This window comes from Anser anser (assembly GCF_964211835.1).
Source record: "Anser anser genome assembly, chromosome: 1".
Taxonomy (NCBI): Eukaryota; Metazoa; Chordata; class Aves; order Anseriformes; family Anatidae; genus Anser; species Anser anser.
Window position 1 is genome coordinate 54,920,440 of NC_139720.1, and position 27,320 is coordinate 54,947,759.

At 45.6% G+C, this 27,320-nt stretch overlaps 1 protein-coding gene across 15 annotated transcripts in view; it reads right to left on the bottom strand.

Moving 5' to 3' along the window:
• The window catches only part of CACNA1I (calcium voltage-gated channel subunit alpha1 I), a 164,354-nt gene that overhangs the window by 55,388 nt on the left and 81,646 nt on the right, over positions 1–27,320 (bottom strand). For 14 of the 15 annotated variants that reach the window (XM_083821573.1, XM_083821572.1, XM_083821569.1 and 11 more), the window contains 2 exons: positions 14,710–14,807; positions 436–595 (listed from right to left, as the gene is read on the bottom strand). In XM_083821573.1, coding sequence (XP_083677699.1) covers positions 436–595; positions 14,710–14,807 — 258 coding nt within the window. Of the gene's footprint in view, positions 1–435; positions 596–4,240; positions 5,019–14,709; positions 14,808–27,320 lie in introns of those variants that run through there. The other variant, XM_083821570.1, reaches the window with a different exon arrangement.

Genomic DNA, 27,320 nt, shown 5'->3' on the forward strand with positions numbered 1-27,320 from the left:
GTGTGGCTCCAGGCTCTTTGCCAGAACTGTGTCCACTTTTTCGTGCATCTGCTTGTTCCATTCAAGCACTCATTCTCAGGGGAGAAAGACAACATGGCTGATGTTTCTGAGTTTCAGCTATTTCTGGGTGGTGGAGCAGAATCTGTAGGCACGGCTGGAGGAGACCGCTACGATAACTTATGCCTAGCTGAATCCCAATGACCCCAGGCATCTGTGTACTGTGAAAATGGGCTGAAATCCATCTGCACCTGCCTTTACCCTCCCTCCCTGTTCAGTCACTGCAAAACACGGCCAATATTCTGCACCATATTCCCCTACAGCTGTTTGGAGGAAGCAATACGCAGAGAGCCAGGCAGCAGAAGACGAGAGAGCAGGGATGGGGAAAGAAAAACACCCTTGGAAGAAAAGAAGGGACATCATCTCCCAAGCACTCACATTGTGAAGTTCTCCTCCATGAAGCAGCGGTTGCGGAGCAGCCCAGCCCACAGCTGCACCCCGATGATGCCGAAGATGAAGAAGACAAAGAAGCAGAGGAGGAGGACGTTCCCCAGCATGGGCAAGGTGTCCAGGAGCAAATTCACAAGGATGCGCATGCCTGCGGGGGGGGAAGAGAACCAGAAGGAGCAAGTGTGGGGTGGATGGAGAGAGAGAGAAAGGGAGAAAAGACAGGAAAGAGGAGGAAAGGAAAGGAAAAGAAAGGAAAAAATAGGAGACAGGAAAAAAAAAAAAAGCCACATAAAGATAAAAAGCAGAGTGTTGGAAATTAATTACTGCCCCAGTCGGGCTAGATTTATGATCGTTGCCCTTTCTTGTCCTAACCTCCACTGACAGGCAGCCAGCAGAGCTGCTGTGATGCCACGATCTCTTAACCCTAGGCCTCTGTCTGCAGCACCGAGAAGAAAAAGGAATAAGACTTTCGGCACCATCGGCCATCTGATTGATATTTCCCCCTCCCCCTTCCTGCAGAAAGGCAACCGAGTGAAAACTCTATCCCAAAGGTGCCCAGCAGCTCAGCGACCCCATCCCTCAGATGGCTTGGACCGAAAGTCACCCCAGTTTGATGACTGCACGCCGCAACCTGGGAGAATTGCACTGATGGTCCGAGGCCAGCCTGCCTAGCGGGATGGACGTCTCCAACACACAAACAACTGGAATTAATTGGTCTTCTCGGTGGCAGTCTCATCAAGGGATGGTACTGGAGACCACACTCTCCTCTCTTGGCTAGTCACCCTTCCCCAGCATGCCTAGAGCACATGGGTAGTGGGCACAGCCCAAAATGCTGTTGGCACAGCACCCCTGGCCAGCACAAAATCCAAAATCCTCCTCGCTTTTTCTTTTGTTAGATCACTTAATTAATTTCTTTCTCTGGTTTTATTTCTCTCCCAGCTCTTCAGCTCACGCAGCCACAAGCAGGGGTAAGGACAGACTTGTTTCTCCATAGAGCTAATGACTTTTTCTCTGCTCTCCAGGGATGGTGAAAACCCAGAAATCCTTCTGAGCATCACCGTACCGCCTTTAACCCTGTGCAGTTATCTCTCTTCACCACCACAGAGGTCTCTCCCTCAGGGGCCCAGAGAGTTCCTTCACTGAAGATGTTCCATGTAGGCCAGCAAATAATTAGCTAATTAGGTATTTATAACCAGTTCATTACTTCAGATGGCAGGAGAAGGGGAAAGAGGAGCAGAAGATAAGATTAGGATTCACTGACAGCCCTCTGAGGCACCAGTTAATCCCCTTTGTATGCCCAGTGTCAAGTAATTAGCCACATGATGCTGTGCATTAGGCTGCCTCCGTTCCCCAGCTGCTCGTGCCGTGGAGGAATGGAAGTGGTGTCAGCGGGGCACGTGCACTGAAGGGAGAGGGAGGAGGGAGCCTGGTGTGGGACTTCGGCCTGGTTTAGCTCTGGGGGAAATGTTTTGGGATGGGTAGGAGAGGCGGGAGTGGTATTTGCAGGTGGGAGATGCTTAAGGGTGGATCACGAAGGAGAAGGAACGATGGCGTTAGCTCTTCCAGGGGGATGACTAACTCCAGGCTGTGGAGCAGCTGCAAAGCCCTGCTTGCCTGACTGCCCAGCTCTATCTCCAGCCACCAGCTACGGCGCTTTCTAGACAGCACATCAGTAACTCAGCAGTCCAGCCGCTCGCTGGGGATCGCGGACACGCCATGAGTCACTGCTGGCTCTCTGATCTGTCACCATACAAAGCCCAACAGCACAGGCACCCTGCCCTGCTGCCTGTCTCCGTGACCTCCCAAGCTCTGCAGCAGCGCTCTGTGCATCACTTTGGCTGTGAAGCCACACACCCTCACTGCAGCGTGTTCCCAGCATTAATGCCACTACACAGCACGAGCTCCCTAGTGCCCATAAACTGCCCTGGTCAGTACGTTAGGGAGAGCCAAGTAACACAGGAAGACATACCAGTGTTGCTATACCAGCAACGCTGCAAGAGGGGGTGATGTATTTCAGAGCAGTGGCAGCAGGAACAATTAGACTACCCTTCAGCTGAAATGCAGAGCACTTGTCTCACAAGGGATTTCACAGACAAAACACTTGCTGGGCCAGAATTTGCTGATTTTGCAAAAACTGATTTTGTTTTTGTTCTACAGGAAGACAAGTGGCTTGCAAAACTTGCCTGCCTTTCTCTTGGAAGCCTCTGGCCTGCCCATACGTTCTCCCTCCTGACTCTCAGAGGAGGATACAGGACAGCATTATCCACAGCTCCAGGATCACAGCGATTGCACTCATGCCAGCACGCTGGAGTACCTGGGCCCCCAGCATCAGGCAGGTGGCCCCAGAGCATGGCATCTTTCCCACATCACAAAGAATCTCAGCATTGGTAGGTTCCATTTCTAAGTCCAAATTAAACCCAATTTTGATTTTAAAAAATCCTCCATTTGAAAATCATCATCCTTCCCTGCCCATCGATGTCCACTGTGGATATGAATAAAAACACTGAACTTACATCCATGCAAACAGCAACTACAATTCTCCTGTGGAACACCTGCCTCACTTCGAACAAAGGCTCTTTTGCTTCCTGCCCTAAACTGCAAAACAATTGCTTTGGGAACCCATTTTGCAGTCCCTTGGCCCTGGGAAAGGGCAGACTGGTCTGGCAGCCATGCTATAAAGCACCCGCTGCAGATCTCCAAGGAAGGAGGCTCACTGCCAGGCATCTCAATGCTTTCACAGGCAGGAGGGAATCGGCCCCGGCAGAGCAGCACGTTTTGGGGGTCTGCAGAGCCTGAGCAGGTGTCTCTGCAAGTGGTCCCTGTTTCTTCAAGCACTCAGAAGTGTGGGGGAAAGAAGAAGAAAGGCTGAAGAGCCTAAGGATGGAGCGTGGTGATTTACTCAAGACCCTGGCTGGGACTGAAGTCTCCAAAGTAACCATAAGGCAATGGAAATGGCCAGAAGACAAGGCAGGGGTAGAAGGATGCTTTTCAGTGCATCTTTGGGTGCATCCTGCCCTGGAGAGCCATGACACCTCTCTTTCCCAAGGTACCTTTGCTGGACAGCCCCCATCCATAGTGACACTGGTGTGTCCTGTGCAACGGCTTCTAGAAGGTGCTGGAAAACGGCTTCTTCAGCAAAGTCCTGCTGCTGCCTCTCTCCCCCTTCACTTTTCTCTTTCTGTGACTACAGAGATCTCATCTCTGCCTTTCCACTGCTCCACAGCATCTGTGCGCACCTCTCCCAGCCTGCTTCCCCCTCTCCCCACCACTGCCCGTCCCCAGTCCCTGTGTGTCCTTTACCATTGGCAGAGCAGAAGCCACGCTGGCTCACAGCAAGGAAGGAATATGAAAGGGACAATGACCTTTTCTGAAGCAGCCTTTGCAAAAAAAAAAAAAAAAAAGAGATGTTCACTGAAAAGAGAAAGGAAGAGGGACCACGTAGTCCAGAGGAAAAGCAGGGAGGGAAAGCATTGATGAAGCAACATTCAGCTACCAAACAGGCTCCCAGGGCATCAAATATGAAAAGGTTTTGCTCTTCAAGGGGAAGAAAAGCTAGAAACATGAAATATTCATGAGTGCCAGGTGTGGGCTCTGAAAGACCTTTTCTCCTCCCTGCTCACCCTCATGAGGAGGCCAGGGGAAAGGAGAAAATAAAATGACATCTGCTGTGGGCATCCGAGGAAGGATCCTCACAGCCAAGCATCTGAAAATGAGCCTCAGATAATGCTTCCCTGTTGCCCTGTGCCCGCAGACAGGGGCAAGGGGTGGGGAAGGGTGTGTGATGGGACCTCACCAGAGGACAACTCCTTGTAGCAAGGCTACGGGCACGGCAGAGATGCATTCACGGCTCCAACACAGCAGAGGACATCGGCTGCAGGGGTGAGACGTAGTGGGAGGCAGAGGAGTGCCGGCTTCCAGAGGCCCTTCCTGACAAACTCTGCAGATGCTACAGCAACCGTAGCTCCCCCCAGACACTTGCTGTCAGCCCTGATTAGCTCGGCCGTCACGGCTGAAGCCTCCCCAAGCAGGCTCGCCCAGCACGTGCCCAGGCAGGGCTAGGGAGGAGGCGAACTCCTGGCAGGTGTGCCTGGCTGCTCACCACCACCTCCCCCTGCTCCCGAGGCATCCCTCTGTTGCTTTGCTTTCTCTCCTCCTGCCTCTTCACAGGAGTGAGGAGCAAAAGCTGTTCCCTAGCACTAACTACCTCGCAATCTGAATGGGGGACCAGATCAGGATGGGGTGAGAAACCCTTTTCCTTTTGCTTTCTTTTATCTCACCCATCTCTGAGTTTGAGTCCTTCCCAAACAGGTTTAGACAATCCTTCCTTGGCTTGGAGTAAACCAGATGGACGACAGCATAATCCTCAGCACCCATCCCAATTGTATCATGGGCCAAGCCTCCAATTGTCATTTTATCTGGAACATAAGCAAATCTCTTCTTTCCCATCAGTGTTCGTGACTGTATCTGGCAGGACATTTTGCAGAGCACGGAGCCTGAAACCTCTCTCCATCCCTCAGCCAGGCAGCTTGCCCAAGCGTGCCTTCTTTCCTTCCTCCCCTGCCCCAGGACACATGGCAGTCCACCCAGCTAGCACCAGGTTGGCAGTGTTTTCCTGTGCATGCTCCTTTAGGGGAATTGTCAGTGCTGAGGAACCACTCCAACAGATGGACGGTTGTGCAGGGAGCACATGGAGAGAGCTGCACCTTTTTTTGTGGCCAGCCCTTGTAGTTAAAATAACCTTGGTTGCACCACTGCCATAGAGGACCTGCCCAGATGCCTGGCCTGACCCAGGTTAAATGAACCCCATGGGGACACAGGCCCATTTGACAGCACAGGGCAGGGAGAGCTCTTAAGCCAGCTGTGCTGCTAAGGAGAAGGCAGCTGCCCCAGACACAAACGTGACGGATCGGTTGCATTTAGAAAATAAAAAAAAAAAGTCTTTTCATTGATCTGTCAGGTTTGTGGTGTGTTTTAGCATACATTTGGGCTGGGGTTTTGCACTTGCAGGTGGTCTGCATGATCCATGGTTTAGGAGAGGCACTAGGTCCCTCACCGACACCCCGCTCCTGCCTTGCTGCAAGCAAAGCTGCCTAGCACTTCTGGCTGGCCCAGAGACCTCGTCCCACTCAGCCTGTTGATGAGCTAAGCTTCAATTATCCAAATCTTTGTCCCTCCTCAGCTTGACCACAGACGCAGAAAATATCAAAGCATGACATTTCCAGCACTTATAAAGCTTCAGCTAGTACAAAAAGCTGCTGTTCATTTTCTCAGCAGCATGGGCACATCAAGACTTTCCTCTGTGCACGGACTTCCCTTAGGACCCCGAATCAAGTTCAAGCATTAAGTGTCCTCACTCTTTACCTTTAAAGCACTCCTCAGCTTAAGCCTGAGGTAGCCAAAATAGAGACTAAAGCTCCATGAAAGAATTGGTGGTCAGAACTTCACCCTGCTGGGACAAGGGAGCTCTCCAGACAGTTTTAAAGTGCAAGAGATGTAAGAGAAAGAGCACTCTGAAGCTTACTCTGGGGCAGTAGAAACAATTCCCTTGGGAGCCAGGGACTAGCACAGACCTCAGTGCCTTTCACTCTGAGAGTACGACGCTTAGCAAGGATGGATCAGGTCAGGGCAACGTGGGCATCAAAAAGGAAAGAAAGAAGAAAAGGAAAAAAAAATACACAACGTATCCCCCAACATACACAGAGCTAAAACAACCACGAAAAAGAGAGCACAAACAAAATCCAAGACAACCCTCTCCAAAACATCCCCCACACACCTTTTTTTTTCTTTCTATTTCCATTGGGGGGAATATGAGAAAACAAACACATAGCTAGGATGCTCAGAGCACTGCTGAAGAGGGCTCAGGTGCTAGGACTAGGGCTGAATCTTGATATTCTGAACACCTCAAAGCTTTCCTTCCTACCTACCCATCAAATAGCATAGGCACATCAGGGAAATAGGCCCCTCCTAGTGAGACTTAGCACGCAGAAGCGTCAGCAGCCTTGAAAATGTTAATTCCCTTTAGCATGGTTATTGACACAAGTCCCATAGAGCCATGGCCTGGCTCACACCACAAATAGTAAATGCCACATTTCCTCGCTGGAGATCTGCAGCAAACCTTACAGGCCCAGCTTCAAACACAGGGTAGTGAAGATCTCATTATAAGGGATTTTTATTTTTTTAGAGGATATCAAGTTGTCAAAAGCAAAAGAAGAAAAAAAAGAAAAAAACAAGTAGGAAAATGCTAAGAGAAGTATGCAGCAAGGTCAGGGAAAATTAACTTCTCACCAGATCATAAATAATGCCAAAAACAAACGATGGCTTTAAGGCATGAGTTGCACCTTCCAAGTCTTTCACAGAGGGCAGGTGGTCTGAACAACCCCTGTGGTGTTGGCTCAGTCCCAAGCTCTTGTATTTCTCAGCTTTGTCCGAGGATGAGATGAAGACACCTCAGCTCTGCAGTGGGCTGCACCTTGTTAGAGGTGCTCTGTGCATCCTACCAGGGATGCTCTGAGCCCAGCTAAGTCGCACAGATAGCAGCGAGTTCAGCACAAAGCCCTTCCACCACTGGCACTCACATGCACTAAGTGCCACCATAACGCTGTTGGTAGCCACATAACCAGTGACATGAGCAGAAATGGAGACACCAGCAAAGGTCTCAGTCCCCTGTCTTTCCCCTTTCGCTCTCTCATCCCGTTAACCCTTGCAAGCTTTGGGCTGCTACGCACCCTTGTCTTGGAGAGTGATGCCAGGTACCAGATTATTTCTTAGAGAGGTGGCTCTTTGGGGGAATCACTGCCATTCTGTTTCTTTTTCTAACACTGCTCATCTAATAAGCAACACCTACTACCACCTGCTGCTGTTGTTCATTCACTGATCATCTCTTTTTTTCCAATTATCACTGCAATGATGACTGCATCCATTTTCAGTGAAAACTCCATTAGAAATGTACAGCATCAGCTTTTCTTTCCGAGCTGCATAGGTCACATAACACTGGGGACAACAGGTAACTCCAATGCAGTGGTTGCGAGCCACTTGCATCGATTCTATAAATACCCTGAAGTTCTTTACATATACCTAGCACTGCAAAGTAGGACAGAAAAATGCAAAATATTATGTAATGTTAATGCAACTTCTGGTTAAGGTTTAACAGAGCTAATTTCCTCTTGCTGTCACTAGCATGAATCATGTTTCTTTCTACTGCAGGCAGTGATGTGACATTAGGTGAAACGTGTGCGAAGGGAAGAATCAGGCCCTAAATACACAAAGATCAAGAAACTTAGGCTTGTGGTTGTAAATTGCCCTGCCCACACACACAGCGTGCAATTTGCATTAGTGTATATGACATTATCTTTTACCCGATAATACATTGTCATTATTGCTCACATTTCCATGGTATCCATCGCTTGATAGGTCGCATGGGACAGATTCTGCAAAACAGCTCAGCTCCCATTTAGGCAGCAAACTACGTGGCTGGGCTTTCGAGAGCACCGTGTACACCGAAGGCTGAGCTTGTTTGAAAAGGCAGCAGAATTGGCACAATGGGAGCTGCAAGGTTCTGCGCATTTTTTAAATTCTGGTTGTGCAGGTTCCTTTAGAGGAGAAGGAAGAAATAAAGATTCTAGCAAAGGGCTCTTTATGACTGGTGGTTTTTTGTTGTTGTTATTTTCTTTTTTGTTTTGTGTGTTTGGTTTTCCCAAGCTTGCTTTACTTCCAGTAACACAAATTCCAAAGTGCTATCGCTAACTCTTGTGATTTTTATCAGAAGTCTTGGGATGTGTGGCGTTAACTTTCAGATGTGAAATCTTGCTATGGTTTGACAATCTCAGATCACATTAAGAAAAAAAGCAGGAAAATTTCTATTCCTCACTACTATGGGTAGAAAGAGAAACGTGAGATCTGAACCACAGGTCTAAAGGTCTGAAAGCCACAAGAAAAAAAAAATAATAATCTGTGATTCTTTTCCCTTTTCCTTTTCTTCAGATATCTTGATATCAAACCCAGCTGATGACTTAAAAGGACACAATTTAAGACTTTTGAATACTTGTTTGTAATAACAGTGAAATTGAGCAGACTAGTTCAGAGAGGGAAAAATTGCTTTCTCCCATGATCTGTGACCACCAAAAAAAAAAAAAAAAAAAAGACTGAACAATGTGTGGTACAAAACAAGGCATTACCAGCTGTACATTTCCTGCACTTCAGTGTTCCTCAGGTCTCTGCCATGACACTGCACTAACAAAGGGATATAATTTTCTTTTTGCTTTTTCCCAATTTTAACTTGATTACCCATTTAAACATGTGGCAGTGTGCTGCACACTGTGGAATACACGTGAAAAACAGTGCTAAGGTTGGACAACAAGTAGATAAAATCGGAGCCTGTTTTCAGGGACTGAAGACTTCCTCCAGTATTAAAAGAGGTGGGTCTGTCGCAGCCTGGTCAGTTGGTTTAAAAGGCCCTATAAAAGTTCTGATTTGCAAACCCACCCAGTGTATTTGTCTGTGAGTTGACAGACTTTATACTGGTGCTTGCACTTCTTTCAGTTTTGATTCCTCCCCTTCTCCCCATCCTTAATTTCTCTGTGCTACCCTACATGCAGAGATGCACCACACCACTAAGGTGGGAAAGCCTTTGCACATCTTGTACCCCAAAACCCTGCCGCTTGCCTCTTGTGCACATCTCCACACCCCTAGCTCCTTCCCTGCTCTGTTGGTCCTCACATTGCTCTGCTCCATCCTGTGCGGTTTTCCTGTCTCCTGAACATGCCCATCTGATTTAGGGCTCAATTGACTTGATAAAGAGCTGTGCTGCTCAAGGAGCAGCGCATAAGGGGGAAATGGGGCTCTGAGTTACATTTCCATCACTGATCTGACCCATCTCCAAGGAAAGGCATCCTCTATTGGCCTGCTCCAGGCACAACTATCATTGCTCTGTTCAGTGCTTCGCTTCACTTGGCTGGGAGATTGGGTTGGGAAGGGAGGATATCGGCTGAACTTGACCCTGTCAGCATCGCCTACAGCTGGCAGCCTTGTCTTCGGATGCATTTAAGTCACACATGGACTGACTTGGGCATGAAAAGGGCTCTTTGGCCTCTTAACTCAGGTGTATGGATGCTGTGAAAGAATACACTCTTGTCCCTAGGCTAACCCTGCTCAGGATTGAGCTTGTATGTGGATAAATTTGTGTGGTTTAAGTACAGTTTCTGTGTCACTGAGATGTGATAATAGATATTAACTGAGCATCTTATATGAAGTGAAATCAGGCTAAGTTTAAATGCTTGGGAAACATAACATCTGAGTTTCAGTTACCTCTTCACAAATAAAGCCATGAAGAAAAAAAAATAAAAATCCATAATGGTCGAATGAAACCATATATTTCTGAAAGGCAATCACCGTTGGAAGAGAACACGTGCGTGAGTCTTCCTTCAAAAAGACTGAAGCATCTGAAGCAAAGACCCCGCACAGGTGGGGTCTTAGAAGAGGATTCTCATACCCCTTTGCATTTCCAAGTTCTCGGACAGGACTGTGCCCGTCAAATGCTCTTGCCTTTTTGTCTGATATAGCTGTAAATGAGACTGTTTTACAGCCTAATATATCTTAGTCAGAAACTAATTTCACACATGCTCATCAGTGAAATTAGTTCTTCAAAAACACATTTAGAGAAGTAAATGTCATCACTTTTCCCCTGTGCCAGGTGTGGGGTTCATACCTAGATCACTCCGTCTTAGGCACTGTCAAGGCACCGAACTCAGGTAGCTCAGAGTGGAATACAGATTTAAAGCATATAAATGCAAAACACCAGCTTTTCCCATTCCAGGGTTCAGCTGCTACAGACTATTTTTATATTGCAGCTTTGGTCTAGTGGGATGAACTGAGGGCTAAGAATTAGGAGACATCAGCTGGATTCCTGATATTGCTGGTGACACTAACTGGGTCTCACTCACCCGGTCTGAAGCATGAGGAAGATTAAACTAACAAGCCCTCGTTTGTATTTCTTATATCTGTAGAAGAAAAGTAGTGAAATCTCATCTATTTGGACCCATGGAGCTACTATAATGACAATAATAAAGAAAAATGGGGCTAGACCAAGATTTTCTTACACAGCAGTTTTGCCAGTAAAAATGCCTTTTCATTTAAATGGAAACACTTTGAGATGGATGTTGTGATAGCTACTGATACTTCATCTAGCAAAAAGATAAGGAGGGTGATAGGGGAAAGCATCTTGCTAAAGTTGAAATATTCTATTTCAATACTTTTAGAATGACATAGTGGAAATTCTTTTGTTTTGAAACTTCCTTGTCATGACTAAATACAGGAAGAGACCAAAAAGTCAAACAAGCTACCTAAAATTAGGCAGAATAAAACCATATTAAAATGCGTGGGAAATGCTTATTCTTGTTCTGAGAAGAAAAAAAACACATATATAAAAAGCATAACTTCCCACAAATCTGAAATTCTATTTCCTGCACAGCTAGAAATTAGAATATAACATTATATTTCTGATGCCTATACCTCCACATAAGTATTACTGCACTCACACACCAAGTATTAGCACATGTATACACTTTCTATTCAATAAAGTTGCTATGCAACACTCTGCAACAGACTCCTTCATTTCCGTACAGTGTGCTCAGCTGAAGTAATCTGCTTCCAAATGATGAATCAGTTACTAAATTGTAAGTGGAAACTGGAAGGCATCAAACACAATGCAAAGACTCTTCTTTGCATAAGACCAACACTACAAGAAGAGTAAACTGAAGAAACATCTTCTGCTTCAATGTTGAAAAACATAATAACAGAAGTGAAAGAAATTCAGATGATCAGAAATGACTACAGACTCCCTGCTCAAAAGCAGGCAGAAACAAAACAAAACCAGCCACCACTCCCCCACTCCCAAACCTTGTGCCTTGCTATGGGAAGAAGGGATGAAAGAGCTAGCAGTAACAGCGACGTCTCACCTAGCAACCTGCCACACAATTGCAAGAGGACAATAACAACAAATGGAGGTGGAATTTCACCCCAAGCCCAGGACACAGGCATGCTCAGAGCAGAAAGCAACTGCCTCTGACACACACCCAAAGGGTATTTTGCCTCTTTACTCTTGTTCGGTGGCTTGTCACACCGGCTTGCTGCTCCAGAATTGAATCAGAAGGTAACAGGACCAGAAGCAATCTGTAATTTTTTGTTTCATGCATTTTCAGATAAAACCCCAAAAGGCAGCACTCCCGGGGCTATAGTCAGGAAAGTAAGAGATATGCAGGAATGCTAATGAAGGTATGATACATATTACAAAAATAGGGCACCTCACGTTTTCTCTAGTACTCTTTAATAATTACAGATGAATGTAGGAATGATCAGACAAGTCAGATCCGCAAACTACTCCATCCATGAGTGTAGTCTGAAATGGTCAGTAGCACATCCTGCTGAGAATTACAAAAAAATGCAATTAATTACTGATAACTGGTAGCTAAAGATCAGGTCTAACCCTGAAATGAGCAAGTTTGAAATCCACAAGTGTCTTACATAAGCTCTCATTCCTTGGACAATCCCCTTTTACTCACTGCAAGAGGCCCACGGTGCCCCTTGATCTAGGGCTGGAAGGACTGCCCCTGGCAGTGAGTTTCAAGGTCTAATTATGAACTGTGTGGAGAACCTCTTATTTAATGGACGTTTGCCTTAATGGACATTATGATACCTTAATGGACATTATATTTGCCCCCTTTTGTTTACACTAGCTGTCCTTTTCTTCTTCTGTCGTGATTCAAGTAGTAGAGACTATGCATCCTTTATGTTATATGTAATTATTACAGCACATCCATTTATCAGCTCCTTGTGCTCCTCACAAGTCTCACTGTATGGAAGAGCTTTCAGTAACAAGTTAAGAATGAACACAGGCAAGAAGAATTTAGACATATCCAATCTGGGCATTTAAACTTCAGCCTTGTCTTCCTGCCAAGAATATAAAATAAGTATATCTAATTTATCAAGCAGGTGATGCTTTTTCCTCTTCCACATTGCTAGAATTTCCTTAGAGTCATTCTATATTTGCTCCCTCCTAATTATTCCATCCACATCGTCAGGCTCTGTAAAAAACAGTCCCTATCCAGGTGCCCACACGGAAGCCTTTGAGATTGGCTGCTGGTGAGCACTGGGCCATGTTGTCCCATCGTGGTCTTCTGAACACGGCTGCATATCTGTATTTGGGATTAACACCCTGCTTCTCCCCATACATCTCTGGCACTTCTATCAAGGACTCAATCACCCTCTGCCTCTGGCTGAGTTATTTCCCTCTCTGTTTTCCAGCACCTGCAACTCCTTCAGTTTGGTATCATCATCACGTCTCACTAATAGACTTTGCTCTTTCTGCAGATCAGTAATGAAGAACTTTAAAAAGACATTAAAAAAAGATTTGTGGCCAAAGGTCCTATTAATTATGTTTGCTGTACCCCACCGGGCACCTTCTTCCAACGCAGCACATTCCCATTTATCATAAGACTTTGTTTACAGCCTCTTTGCCAGTTTTCAACCCGCAAGTCAGTGCTTCCTCTTCCAGGGGGACAGATTTCATTTTTTCTTTTTTTTCTCTCTCTCTCTCTTTTTTTTTCTTTTAATTAATAGCAGGATGTCTTTCTTCCAAAAAGTTCTCTCTCTATAACCACAGATTTATGTAGCGAGGAAGATACATAAAGGTTTAACCACAGAGTGGAAATTAAAACAGCATCAATTTCATACAGGTGGAGTTTTATACTGATAAAAGGAGCAGACAGACAGCTTCACGGTCAGGACGCTCAGGGGAAATTCAATGGCTTGCGCTCTGTGGAGGTCAGCCAAGATGACTGAAAGCCTCCCTAGGGCCTCTGCATCTACAGAGAGGATCTCTGATGGGCCAGTGCTGGTCTCACCTACACCACACGTCCCCCAGCATAACTCCTGAAAATGGGGGGCCGACTCCAGCTGTTACAGGCTATAAATAAAAATAAAACAAGCCCTCAGATTTTTGTTAGTCAGGTTTTGCTCCTGAACACCAGGGCCTGGCAATTAACACGCCTTTGGCAGGCATCTACAGGAGTCAATTGGGTATCATTCAAGATGTTCCCGCTCATCGTAAAGGTTAAGTCTGCACTGGTAAGAGGGATCAGCCTCCAAGCAGTCTCTGAGCGCAGATTTACAGGACTGCTTAGGAAGCAGGGGAGAAGGGGAGCTGCCCTGCCATGGCTGGCCATACATCCCAGAGGGCTGAGCAAGCCATGCATGACCTCCAGGGCATCCCCCTTGCCTCGGTATCAGCTTCCAACAGAGATGCTCTCATCTGTCTCCCCCACGACGGACATGTTAAATGCCATGTGTATGGTCAGTGCCCAAAACAGCTGCTTCTCTGCCTGGCCCCTTCCTGCCACGCTGGGCACACAGAACTCAGCCTCAGCTCCTCGGTCACACCTTGCGGCCCTCTCTGTCCCTGGATATTGCCAAGAGACAAAAACACACCCAGCAAGATGGACACGACCACTTTCTAGAAGGGCTCTGCGTGGAGCCACAGATCCTGACATCTGTCTCCAAATAGGTGTCATCATGAAAGTGACTTTGGCACAAAGCAAAAGCGTATAAGGAGGAGGGAGGAGGACAACTGTGCAAACTTCCTCAGATCTGGGAAAGAAAAGGGAGAATCTGAGCTCAAGATAAGGATTAAGAGAGCTCTGGCAAGGTCTTAGCCACTGCAGACAGCCTGATTAAGGAGATTATGGGGAAGAGCAGAGAGACTTCCTGCTATTCTGTGAGACAGAAAAATGTATGGAAGAAATGCTGAAAGTCTCATGGGGCTGTACGTGGCAGCTGCTGCCTTTGAGCAGGAAAGAGCCAGAAACATCGGAGTGAGACAGCTAGCTGAGTTCAGAGCTTCTGCAACCCCTGGAGCCCAACGGTATGCAACCGGCCAGCCGGCTCACCTCCATCCACTCAGATACAACCAAAGCCTGAGCCACCTCTGTCGATACCTCCTGTGGTTAAATAATGATGGCAATGCCTGCTTACTCCCCTCCCAGGCTTGCAAGGAGAGCAATGCTGACTTGAGAAACAAACAAAAAAAAGAGAGGCAATGTAAGGGAAGAACCAGAGTTCCTCCACAATGGGGAAAGAACCTGCACACACCATGTGGCAGCTTCCACTAGTTTAGCATCTGAACCCAGCCCAGAGAACAACACAGCCTTACTGATCGTGTATTCACCACGTATAGACCAAGCTAGCCAACTATGAGAGGCAAGCATGACTTACTAGGCACACGGTTGATAGCTTTCAGGGGTCTCAGGACGCGGACAGTACGGATTGCAGACAAGTTAATGTTTTGGAGATCCAGGGAGTACTCCACCATCCTGCAGAAGAAGAGAGAAAGAGTTTAAAACAATCCAAAATCCCGGCTTGAGATACAGGGTAGGGTTGTTCACGCAGTCAGTGTGGTGCTGAACCTCACTGCTGCTCTGTAAAGCTCTGCTGTAGGTGTTCTCCCAGTGCAGGATGAGGTCCCTGGAGGAGGCTCATGCTAAGCTGTTTTACCTTGCGTAGAGGCAAACTACTTAAAGCTGTAACGTTTTCAGCTAGGTGGGAAGGCTTCTCCCATAGCTGTGAATCACTCCTTTCTGACAGCAACCAAAAGAGAAAAATCCTAATTTTAGGACATATGCTAGACCTCAGCTTTTCTAACCCAACAGCATGCTCCCTAAATAACCTCAAGGTGCAAATAGCTATGACTAATGCGTTGGCTTTGCCGCAAGAGCAGCAGGTGCAGGTTACAAAAGTGACCTGGCCCAGCATCCCTTAGCCCATCACTCCTCTCCTTGCCCAGTATGGCAGATGCCCAGGTAACTTGCCTACCTCTGGGAAAGCACTGGGAGACACTGAATTATAGTAACCATACACCCTGGCCAGCAAAATCCACCTGAGGATCTCAAAGTATTTTATGTTTTATTGAACATGGGTGCTTGAGACCTCTGGTAAGACATGAAGAGGGGATCAAGAGTGACAAAGCTGACAGGTGAGACAGCAGCAGTTAGGGACAGAAAGTGCTGGTCCTGAATCTTCTCTCAGACACGACTAATGAAGCTACACAAGGCTCTTTTTCCAGCCTTTCAAGGTGCTCAAGAGGTGGAGGAGGGAGGAGGAAACACAGCCTTTTGTTAGCGCACCCCTTCTCAAACCAAAAACATTACAATTTATACAGAAAGACCCACCAGTCCATAGTCCAGTAGCCTGAAGTCCACCCAATCCCTCTGCCCAGGCACCACTGAAGGGTGAATGAGAGAGCACTAGTGATGGTGAGAGCTAGTCCTTAAGAAATACCAAGAAGAGGACTTGAGTGAAACCTGTCACGATGTGGATGTGGTCCCCCATGTCCAGGGGCTGCCAGTTCCCCTCTCTCACAAGCTCTGATCTCCCTCCCTTTTCAAATACAAACAACTTTCTCCCAGCCTTTCCATACACCCTGACTCCTACATTTCTTCAGGCTGCACTGAAGGACTGATCCTTCCAGTGATCACCCTCTTCACTCTAAAGGACCTTGAAGAGCAAGTGTCGAGTTATCTGTCTACACCTTTCACAAAAGGGACTTGTCAGAGTGATAGATTTTCAAACACAATAGGGTAAACCTGTCGAAGTGTTGTGATTATTCTCTCTCATGCTCTCTTTCTTTCCCTCTCTCATTCCTTTCACTCTGTTCTCTCATACACTTTTAGGGTAATTGCATGAAATAATTCTTTCTCTGAAATGCAGTGGCATTCATTTACCTCCCCGGAGCTGTCAGTTCAACATATACCAGAGGCAGGAGAGAGGAGGGATTTCATGCAGATAATCAAAATACACACACACACACACACACACAAGATGCAACCCAAAAAAAAGTACCAAACCCAGAAGCAACATACAGATAGCCTACAGAAGGCATTAGTGATAGTCAAGAGGCTCAGGAGCCAGTCAGCTGAAACTGAGAAGTGGGTTTGAAGGAGGAAGAACACACAGCAATATACACACACAGACGTAACTACAGGGCATCACACACAAAGGACGTAACGGCCTTGTGCAAATGAGCACAGCCCTTGAGCGGGCTCTGATCAACCTCACTCCAAAAGCATAAAACAAAATTGCCTCATCAGTGTGATGTTGTCCAGAATTAGACGGACCTGCTGAAACTTTGGAACTACACTTACAAGCCAAGCATGATATGCACGTTGCTGTATTGCTCCCAGGACGTGGGCTAACATCTTGTCTCAGCATGGAGACCTAGCATGTAGAGGAAGCTTCAGGCTGAAGAAGTCTCTATGCTGCAGCCCGTTATAAGGGGTAGATACATGCACAGAAACATAAAGGTGTCCAACTTGGTGAGGTCTCACAGAACCTCCTTCCCTCTCCTGGAAAACCATGTCACCTGGAGCACTGGACTGGGGTCAGAATGATGAAGGCAAACACAAATATATGTATATTTGAGCAGTAGCAGAACAATTTGAAACACACTTGGTCAGATGCCAAATTAGCAAATGACTCCAAAATATGTCTAATTTTGAGATGTAGTCTTCGCTGAACTGCAAGTGACTAAATGAGAAGTCCTGAAGAACATCACGTCCCTCACAAAAAATGAGTGCAAGGGAACAGCACTGGGTTAGAACTGAGAAGAAATCAGTAGACAGAGGTGATATCTTTTCTTAGATTAAGCAATACAAAATTCAGTTAAAGATGAAACCTCCGTTTAGAAATTGTTTGGGTTTTATCCCCTTATAGCTACAACCATGTTCCTGCTATTGCTGCGGGAGAATCCTGAACCAAGTGCACGTTCCAACTCTACCAGGTGGAATGAGCTTGCCACCTGTGTAACACAGCCCATGTGTTACTAGAAAAGTAATAATCATTGAAATAGAAAGCACAGGTCCTCGTGGAGCAAGATGAACACTACCCTAGCTGCAGCCGTGCAGTTCAGACAGAGAGCCAGCCTCCTGGACCCCTAGGTGGCTGCAGATTTGCTGCAAAAATGTTCCAGTTTAGCTAGAAAAAAAATGCAGAACAGTCAATCACTCTGCCAATGAAAACAGCAGGCTGTTCCCAAGGATGGGTCAGAGAAGGGCAACTGTTAAATTTTTCAGAGAGCAACTTCTAACAAAAATGAGTTCAGCCCTAGCAGGCCCCAGGGCTTTGGCTTGCTTAGCAGACCCATTCTGCCCACAGTTCTTCCAAGGCCTCTGGTCTTGGCTCTAATAACAGAGACATATCAGAGGCATGCCTGTTGTAGTCGTGTAAATCATACCCCAAACAACTCCAGCTCAACTTCTGTGCAGTTCTTGCAGCAAGGGCCACTCATTCTCCCCTTTTTATTCCTAGTAATAGTTTTAGCATCAGCTTACTCACACTTCCCTTTGCACAAGGGCAGTGTGCCTGTACCACAATGGACTGCAGGTGAACAGGGTGAAACAGCAATTAACAATAAATTAATTAATTAATCTCTCTGTAGTCAAAACCTATTATCTCCTTCCCCTGTTGAAACAAGATCTCTAAATGATCCTGCTGCAGTCACTGGGCACCTGCAACATTTCAAGAATTGCCAGCCCAGCTGTTTTTGCTCTTACCCATCTCCAGCCAGCTCCCCACTCCTTGGAAACCCAGTTCATGCAAGCCCTCTAGGGCTGGGCTGTACCTGATGTCCTATTGTCACCTGTTGGAGGTGTGTGTGATGGGTTAACAAAGTCAAAAGAAGATGTCACAAAAAGAGATCAGCCAGAAACTTGCAGCAAATTTATGGCAGGAGGGTGGCATTTTCCCTGGCATATGTGGCATATCTGTGTCTCAAGGTCTCGTGATAGTAGATTTCAAGCTCACAGCGCTTATCTGGACTCTCAGGCAGGTACCAAACTTCGGTGCTTCGATCCCTATTGTGCTAGCAACCCAGGGAACCACGTGTTTGCTGGGTGTTCGCTAACCAAGAGCATAACAACGTTAAAGGTGGTACAAAATAACTGTCTCCTTATTAAATCCCACAAGCTTTCCAGGCTCCTCATCCTGGTTTCATGGCATATCAGCGCAGTGAACAAGGGCAGCCCCCTCCATCCAACTGCCTTTCTCCACTTTTTCCTGGCTCCTTTAGACATGCTTTCTTTGTAAAAACTTGGTTTCTTTAAGATCTGGAGGTAGTTGGACAAAGTCTTGGATATAGAAAAGCCTGTGTAGGTTGTGAGCTGTCCTTTCCCCTTACCATGACGGGGCAGAAGGGAACGCATCTCTCCCAAGGGAAATGGCAGCTCATTTCTGGCACTGCTAAAGTATTTTGTGGCCTCTGGCGTGGGTGGACGAGCACAGGGGCAGGTTACAAAGCTGGAACTATGCTAAATCAGAGAGAAGCTCCTGATCTGTGATGGAATTTGAGCAGTGAGCTGTCAAGATAATTGAATTTATACAGTAATTCTTCTTCCCTCAGTAGAGATTTTCTTCTTCAAAACTTTCCACGAGAAACTCTTCTGGAAGGAAAGGGGATTGATGCACACACTGTCCCTGCACCGCACGCATGGTGGGAGTACTGATGGGGTGGGGAGCGGGACAGGGGCACCAGCTGCATGCATGGGCTTCACCCTGCAGAACGGGAGGGATGCCTGGCAGGCAGCACCTCTCCACTCGAGCTCTGCCTCCCCTCACTCGCAAAGCACCCCACACCCTCCCTACCCCATCTCTCTGACTCATGCCTGCCTGCAACATTTCCACCTCTCTTTTTCATCTTTCTCTCCCTCCTTAATTTCCATTCTCCATTCGCCTTTCCCTCATGTTTTTCCACTTTGCCTCACGTCTTTCAATTCCCTTCCCAATCCTTTCTTTCCTCTTCCATCTCCCTCTTTGTTCCTCTTGTTCCTTTCCCTACCAATCTTCTACCTGCTTCCTCCTCCCGCTTAGTTTCTGTCTTGCTGATGAACATTGGCCTATGCCCAGGCAACTCTGCTTAGCTGAACACACAAGAGACCTCGAGTTTAAGAGTCGAGGCCAAGCTAGCACAAGGGAACAAGCGAGCAATTTGTTAGCGCATTGACCCTGTCCAGAAAGCGCCTGGCCTGGCGTACCTCCATCCCATGCCAAGCCACTGGAGCAGGCAGCAAGCACACGGGGACAAGGGGGCATGCACAGCGCCAGCACCGCACGCCCACGCTGCCCGTGAGACCTCAACCTCAGCAGAAGGGCTTCATCAGCCACAGCCTGGCACTTCTTCTGCTCCTCTGCACCCGCGAGCGGGTTTAGGCCTGCCTTGGCACTCTTCGCTTCTCGGGCAGCAGCGAAGCTCAGGAGGGAAGAGCAATGCTCGCTGCCCAGCAGCAGCAGCAATGCCCAGCCAGCGTGGCTCTGGGCCGGGTGCAGGAGGGCGGGCTGGCCAGCAGGACCCAAGGAATAAACACCCCATAAGGTAGACTTAGCAAGAATATAAGAGCCACGTGAGGCTCACGTCTGAAAAATCAGACTTTATCTTGGTGTACGCATAACCCAAGAAAATGTACTCATGCAGTGCCTGGATAGCAGCTTCCCCGCAATTACACGCAATGAAATCCATGATTAAAACAGTTCAAACATTGCCATTTACCTCTTTATATTTACATCTCCTTATACCTTTATTAAATACTTATTAGCTTTCCTAATCCTTGCTCTTGAACTTCTATTTGCTGAAAATTAGCACCCAAAAATTAATATTTAAAATGAATTCTGGAAGCATTCATGAAAATACCGAGGCAGAATTTTTCTTATGACACAAAGCCAATATGTTTTTGTTAAATTCAAAAGCTGTTTAATTCCCTTACTCTGATAGGGGTTTTCAATTGAAATCTAATTAACTGCAGTCTAATCAATTCATATTTCTTTGTCAAATAAATTTTGGTTTGGCACTGAAGCAAGAAACTTCATGACTGTGACTTCCAAGCTGCAGCACCAGGCTTGCTGTCAGTCTCTGCGCAAAGCGAAGCTTTTGCTGCCTGGGGACTTTGGCCATTGAGTCCTTGCATCTGTGAGCACCCGGGGTGACCATGGCAGAAGACAGCTTGCTTGTTCTCTGCTTTGAATTCCTTCAGCTAAGTATGCCACCTTTTTCCTGATTTTTTACTTCAAACATTGATACCAAAAGCTGGAGCTGACGTTCCTCCGTTTACCCAGGTGCTCCCCTGACATGTGAGCCCATGGAGGTGCGGGATCCTACAGCTCAAAGCTCCTGCCTGCAGTTTGTAGGATGGCAGTGGTGGGCAGATTTACCCCTAAATCTTCTCACTGCTGTGGTAGGCCCCAGGATGAGAGGTCTAGAAGGTTTAGGTCGCTCTGCTCTGGCTGCAGAGACTGTGGCTTGCAGTGAAAAGGTGAAGCAAAGCTGATCCTCTTGCAGGACAGGGCACCCTGACAGTCTTCGTAGTTCCTCTCCAGACTCATATTAATGAGCTCTTCTGATTAAAGGAGATTAAAAAGCACATGCAGTGCTAGATCCACCCTGTTCTGACCCTCTGTGGCTAGAGATACGGTAGTGGCCAGGGGATGTGGGGAAGGGGGGCTGGCCCCACAGGTGCTCTGTTGGCTGAATTTGTGGTGTGCACAAAAGAGAGGGCAGGCAGCAAAATCCACTTACTGGTGCCCAGGGCTGCCTTGTTAGCAGGGCCCCTCAACCTACTGGTGTTTGTTGTTCCCCCATTTCCTTCACTTGCTCACAGCTGCAAGAAGACACAGGTTGGGAATGGGCAGAGTCTTCCGGCAGCACCATCCACATGGGTCTGCTACGGGCACACGAGCTCCTCTTCAAAAAATGTAACCTTCACATCTACCCTGGCTCCCTGTTAACTGGTTATTTGGACCTGATCATCTGCTCTATGGCCTTGGGTTGCTCTGTGATGCAGCAGGTATGGGGCTGCCGGGCGGTGCCCAGCACCGAACCCACTGTTGACTGGCTGCAAACACCAGCAAGCACTCTGCACAAATACTCTGAGCGCATGCAAATGCTGGCGTGGCAAGCATTTTGCACAGTTCGGTGCTCCCGAGGCCAGGAAAATGCACCCTAAATAGATGAGCCGAAGTCCTTTCGGCACCTGCTGCAAAAATGATGGGATAACATCATATGGGATGTGGCCAGACATTACACAGCGGGCCCCTAAATTGCTCTGCAAACCACAGTGTACTCAGCTAAGTAGACTTGCTTATCTCTTTTAAAGTTATAGCTCATCGTGCTGCATAAAGGCAACTCTCTGCTGAGATAAAAGCTGGAAGTTAGAAGAAAAGGGGAAAAAATGCCTTGCTAGTAAAACAAGGACTGAAAAAATTACATCTCCCATCTCCCTCCACCCTTTAAAAATAAAAAATAAATAAAAAATAAAAATAAAGAGACTGTAACTGTTAGCAAAAAGATATTTTTTCACAGAGTAATAAATTACTAATTACACAGCTACAGAGCTACAATGCTTCGTATTCCTAAAAAAAATACAAAACACAACTGTCCCCCCAGTATAAAACTTTTTTTTTTATTATTATTTCTTTTTAAAGTTCCTCTACAAGCGAAATCTTGCTGAAGGCTTCCAAAGCCTGTGAGACTGCTCCCTGGCTGCCTGGGATGTGATTATTTCACACCCCTGAACACTCAGACTTCTCTCCAAACTGAGCACTAAGAGAAAACGTCAGAGTTTCTTAACAGTTTCAGAGACATGATATGAAAAGACATAAGCAGATTTTCACACTGTGATAAGAAAGCCAGAGGGACTGGGCAAGCTCAGATGACTGAAGACAAGTGATGAGGCCTCACTTTTGAGAACCAGGAGACTGAGCACAGGCTTCTGGATCTGCATTTCTTTGCTTAGCCAAAAAAAAAAAACAAACAATATTTGCATCTTGATCCTGCAAGGCTGCTGGTGGTGCCCCCTTCAATTCTTTTTAGTGAAGCTAAGGATTTGTGCAGTAGGGAATTAGTTTTTAGGGAGGCAGAGAATTAGAAGCAATAATTGAGAGCTACACATAATGCACGCAGGGTACTGCTGCCTCCTTGTTTTGATTCTTCTCTGGTGTGATTCATTTCGTTGTGATGACTCTTTTCATTTCAATATGTTGCACATCTATGGATAGCTTTACTAGGGGAAAGCAAATGAAATAATTAGTATCATTAAGGAGGAAAAAGTGAGTGTGCGTTGGGGGGGGAGGGCAGCAATTCTGATATTTCTGCCTTTGGTTAAGATGATATTTAGCCTGCTGCTCGCTGGTTTCCATCTTTCTCTGATCACTGCTTGAAACACCTAATTGCTGTATTTATTACAGTTTTCTCTAACTTGCCATAATTTTATAGAAACTTCCATTTGGCATCGAAGACTAGCTAACCAAGATTTTCTCAGTATTCTGCTGTTTACATTGCTGCTAATAAGTATTTAATGGTCTGCGATTTTAAAGTCAGAACTATGCAGATTCCAGCCAGGTCCCTGAAGGACCACAGTTAATTAAAAACAAAGAGAAAACAGAAGATCGGCAGCACACTCCCCTGTCTCATGAGACTAAGGTCTATCAGCATCTCAGGCCAAGCAGCATCTTCCCAGCGTGGACAATTTTGTTGCCTGAGGATGGGGAGGCATTTGAGGCAGGGGGCTGATACCTCTCACCCTTTGGCCCCCTTTGCCCAGGCTGAAGTGCCTTGGGATGAGCTTGAGGGCCCAGAAGTTTGAGCTGGTGGATTCCTTGTAAGGAAAGACTTGCTGCTCAGACATACTTGCACTGACACTGGACAGCACAGGTAAGAAACGGGGTGAAAATTGATCAGGAGGAAGAATTCGGGAAGCAGCATCACTGCAGGTTTATGGAAGAAAGGAAGTAATATCTAAGGATTTAGGGAAAGCAGAAATCAAGAACCGTAGATAAGCACCACTGAGATAAGGTCATAATAATAACAATAATAGTAATAATCACAGTTAATAGAGAGCAATGTGTTCCAGACTCCCAGTGTGGAAGCTGCATAAAACATCTCTGAAAAAAAACAGCTTGCTAAGAGGCACAGGGAGCAAGGAGAAACGTTCTGCTCAGTCTAAGGGGTTACCAGACATGGCCAAGAAGGGGTCTCCAGCAGTACAGAGGTGCCAGAAAACCTCCTCCAAAGGCTGTATAATTATCCAGAATGGAAAGGATGCTTTGGAAGGGAAATAAAGGTATCAGGAGAGCTGTGCTGCTGTACTGTGACCGAAACAATAGATAAAAAGGCAAACCTAGGAAGGTTTCCAAACTTCCAGGGCAATATGTCACCTATGATGTGTTTTGAAATTAACTGTTTTCCTTATGCTATGCTACAGGTTATACACGATTTCTAAAGCAGATGGACAAGAAACATTCAGCTGAGCTCCTTGAGTTTGAGCAACCTGACCCAAAATAAAAGGAGAAGATGGAGGAATCTGGCAATGAACTGCTGGTTGGGCCAGCCAGGTAGGATGGGAGACTTGCAAAGCATCTACCTACCCCTGGAGAAGCAAAAACATTAACTAGCATTTCATTAGAAATGAATTAGTTTATAGAGAAATGAGAGAGAGACCAGTCAGTAGACTGTTAAATGAAGAACCAAAGGGGAAAGCGTTGAAATTAGGAAAAATGTAAATCCTTACAGGGCTTCCATGTCAGGAACAAAACTAATCAAGGCACTAAAAGATGTAGAAAAGAGAAAAATTGTATTGTCTGTACACCAGTGCCAGGGGCCCAAGTAATAAAGAGAATAGGAATTGTTCATTTTATGAGCATAAACAGACTAAATGGCAATAGGAAAGCCTGGTGGGAAGATTCGCATGAGAGGAATATTAAAGTCAATGATTTTAACCTAGCAAGGGAGACTCAAGTGGACAGAAAGGGAGGGGGTGTAGTGCTCTTTGACAAATTTCGAGTACAGACTCAGTGACAATTTGGAAATTAAGAGTTAAGTTATGAATTAATTTTCTGCTATTTAAAGCAGAGAATTCCTCCTGGCTAGAGGAATGGGCTGACAGGAGCTTCATGGAGTCCAAGACAAACGCAAGGTCTTGCACTTGGGCTGGGCTGACCCACTGCCTTCGTACTGGGTAGTGGCTCTGCTGGAAAGGACCTGGGGGACAGCAGGTGACATGTGGCCCGTGGTGTACCCTTGCAGAAAGGAAAGCAGACGCCATACCAGGCTGCACCAACAGAAGTGTAGCCAGTAGATGCAGGAAGGGATCACCCCCTTTGCTCTGTGGTACCTCTGCAATGGTGCATGGCAGGAAAGCAAGACAACAGATATAAATCCAACAGGGAAGGGAGGCTTAGACTAAATATACAGATAAATAAGCAGCAGGGCAGAGGCCCAGAAAGGTAGTTCAGTCTTCATCTCTGGGGCGTTCCAAGACCAGACTGGACAACTCCAAGCAACCTAATCTGAGTTTGTTATTTACCCCTGAGCAAGATATTGGACTGGACTCCTCATAAGGTCCTTTTCCAACCTTTATTATATTCTTAGCCTATGAATATGACTAGGTATATACAGATCACACTTGAAAACAGCTCTCTTGGTATTGCTCTGTAACTCATCGGAAAAAGGGAAAAACCAAAAAAACAACAACAAACAACCAACAGCCTCCGTTTATCCATTCTGCAAGAGTTGGATTTGGACAATGTGCTGGGGACAACTAAATATTCTTACAATTTCCCAGCATTTACAATGAAGTGCAGCATAAATTAAAAACTGAGTTTTAGAACCAAAGATGCAGAGATGGTCTATTAAGATATTTTGGTTTGTTGTTGTTTTGTGTGTGTGTGTGAGCAATCAATGAACTTAAAGCTGGGACTATTTAATTACATGTGGCATGTACATGTCAAGTAGGGTCATCAACACTACTAGATATACTTGGTGGATTAGAGGGCCCATATTCATGAAGTTGAAAACACAAGGAAACAGCCATGCGTCAAACCTGTCAGGGTAAAGAATTTAATTCATGAACTATGGACAACAAACAAGTATTACTTAAGAATATTTATCAGGTATCCAAGAAGCTACAAGAGAGACAAGAAAGCTGAACTGGTTAAAAAGATAGTACAAAATGAGCAAAAGCAGCAATATAACGAAAGCAAGAGAGGGGAAAGCTGATACCAATGAATATAAATTAAGAGATGAAAAATCCAGAAAATTTGTAAGAGAACTGGACAAACATAAAATGGTACAAGTCAATCACTGGAAGAAGAAAACAGAATTGTCATGAACAGTGTAAAAAGGCAGAAACATCAATTAAAAAGAAAAGTCCTATGGGGAAGGTCAGATGATACTTTTTTTTTTTTAAACAAATATGATAATGAGCTGCTTTCAATTACGGCTGTGACCAAGTGTTTTACCTGTACTTATCAAAACAGGGATACTCTAAGATAAGCAGGGTTGGACAACTTATATCCAAGAGTTTTAAAAGAGTTGGCCAAAAAAGTCCTGGACCAGTGCTGTTGATTTTTGGTTAGACTCAGAAAACCGGGAAAGTATCCAAAGGTCAGAGAAATTCTGATGCTGTGCCAGTCCTTTAGCTACACAGTGATCTCAGTAGGCTGACTGGACTGATGCTGATCACAGTACAGTAATGAAATCGTCAATACGTGGCTTTGATAGATTACGCATTAAAGGTGGATAATAAAATTAGCCATAATCAACACAGGTTTAAGGAAAAATAGACATCATCAAACTAATGTGCTATAATTTCTTATGAGATTACAAGTCTGGTTCACACAAGTAATTATGTTGATATGACTGGAATGATATGAAATCATCATGACATACATTATCTGGAGAAAAACTGGCTAAGTAATAAGCCTCACATGCAACAGTAAATAGGGACTTATTTGTGAGCAGATGTACTTCTGTAATGTACAATTCTTGCCACTCTGTTCTTTATTTATTTATTACAACCTGGCAGAAAATTCAAAAAACAAACAAACAAACAAAAAAACACTAATGGATTTTGCAGTTGAAGCATATTTTTGAGAGAACAGAAAAGAAATAAAGAGGATAAGCCAGCAATACAGAACAGTATGAACTGCTTTGGAAATGCAAATAATATATATGCCAGCATGAACAAATGTAACACCACATATCTGGGAACAAAGTTTGCTGTCCCTACTAATAGGAAGGGATTTTCTTTCTTCAGAAGACATGATTGTGAGGTGGAAAAAAAATAAATAAATAATAAATAAATAAATAAAATATATAAATAGATAACAACTTGGAGCCACTGGAGAAAGTAGCTGAATACATTAATAGGGAGGTGTTGTGACTAGGTGGGTTACTGCGATCCTTAGCTGTAGGAATAGGAAAATTTGGGTCTGAAAAATGAGACCGTATTACCAATGCATAAGGCACTGAAGTGACGACTTGCTCTGAGTGTCTTGCTCTGCTGTCCACCACAGCTTTTTTTTAAAAGCTGTTAAACAAACCTGCAATTGTGTCTTAAAATGACAAAGTACACAAGTCACACCATTCTCATCAAAGGCAAGGTTAGGACGGGATTTGATCAGTTTATGAGATCTATGTTGCAGTGTGATGATGGAGAGAGGCAAAGAAAGGATATTCTGTGAAAGATATACCAGCCTCTCCGCAGCTATTGAACTAGTTAAGGAAAGATTTTGGATATATTCTGTGCACAAACCTGTAATCTTAAGCATCCCCCTGGTCATGCAATAAAGCCCTATCCCCTTAAACTACCATCCATACAAGTATATTCCATAGTAGAACAATTAGGGGGATGCTGCAGAACAGGGCAGACAGACATAATTCCCACCACAGATCTCTAATTATAGCAACTGGCTCAAGAGAGGCATAACAAACACTTCCTGGTGGAATTAATGCCCCAAGGGCTGGGCAGGTTGCATGAATTCACTCCTCACACAAGGACACTCACAAC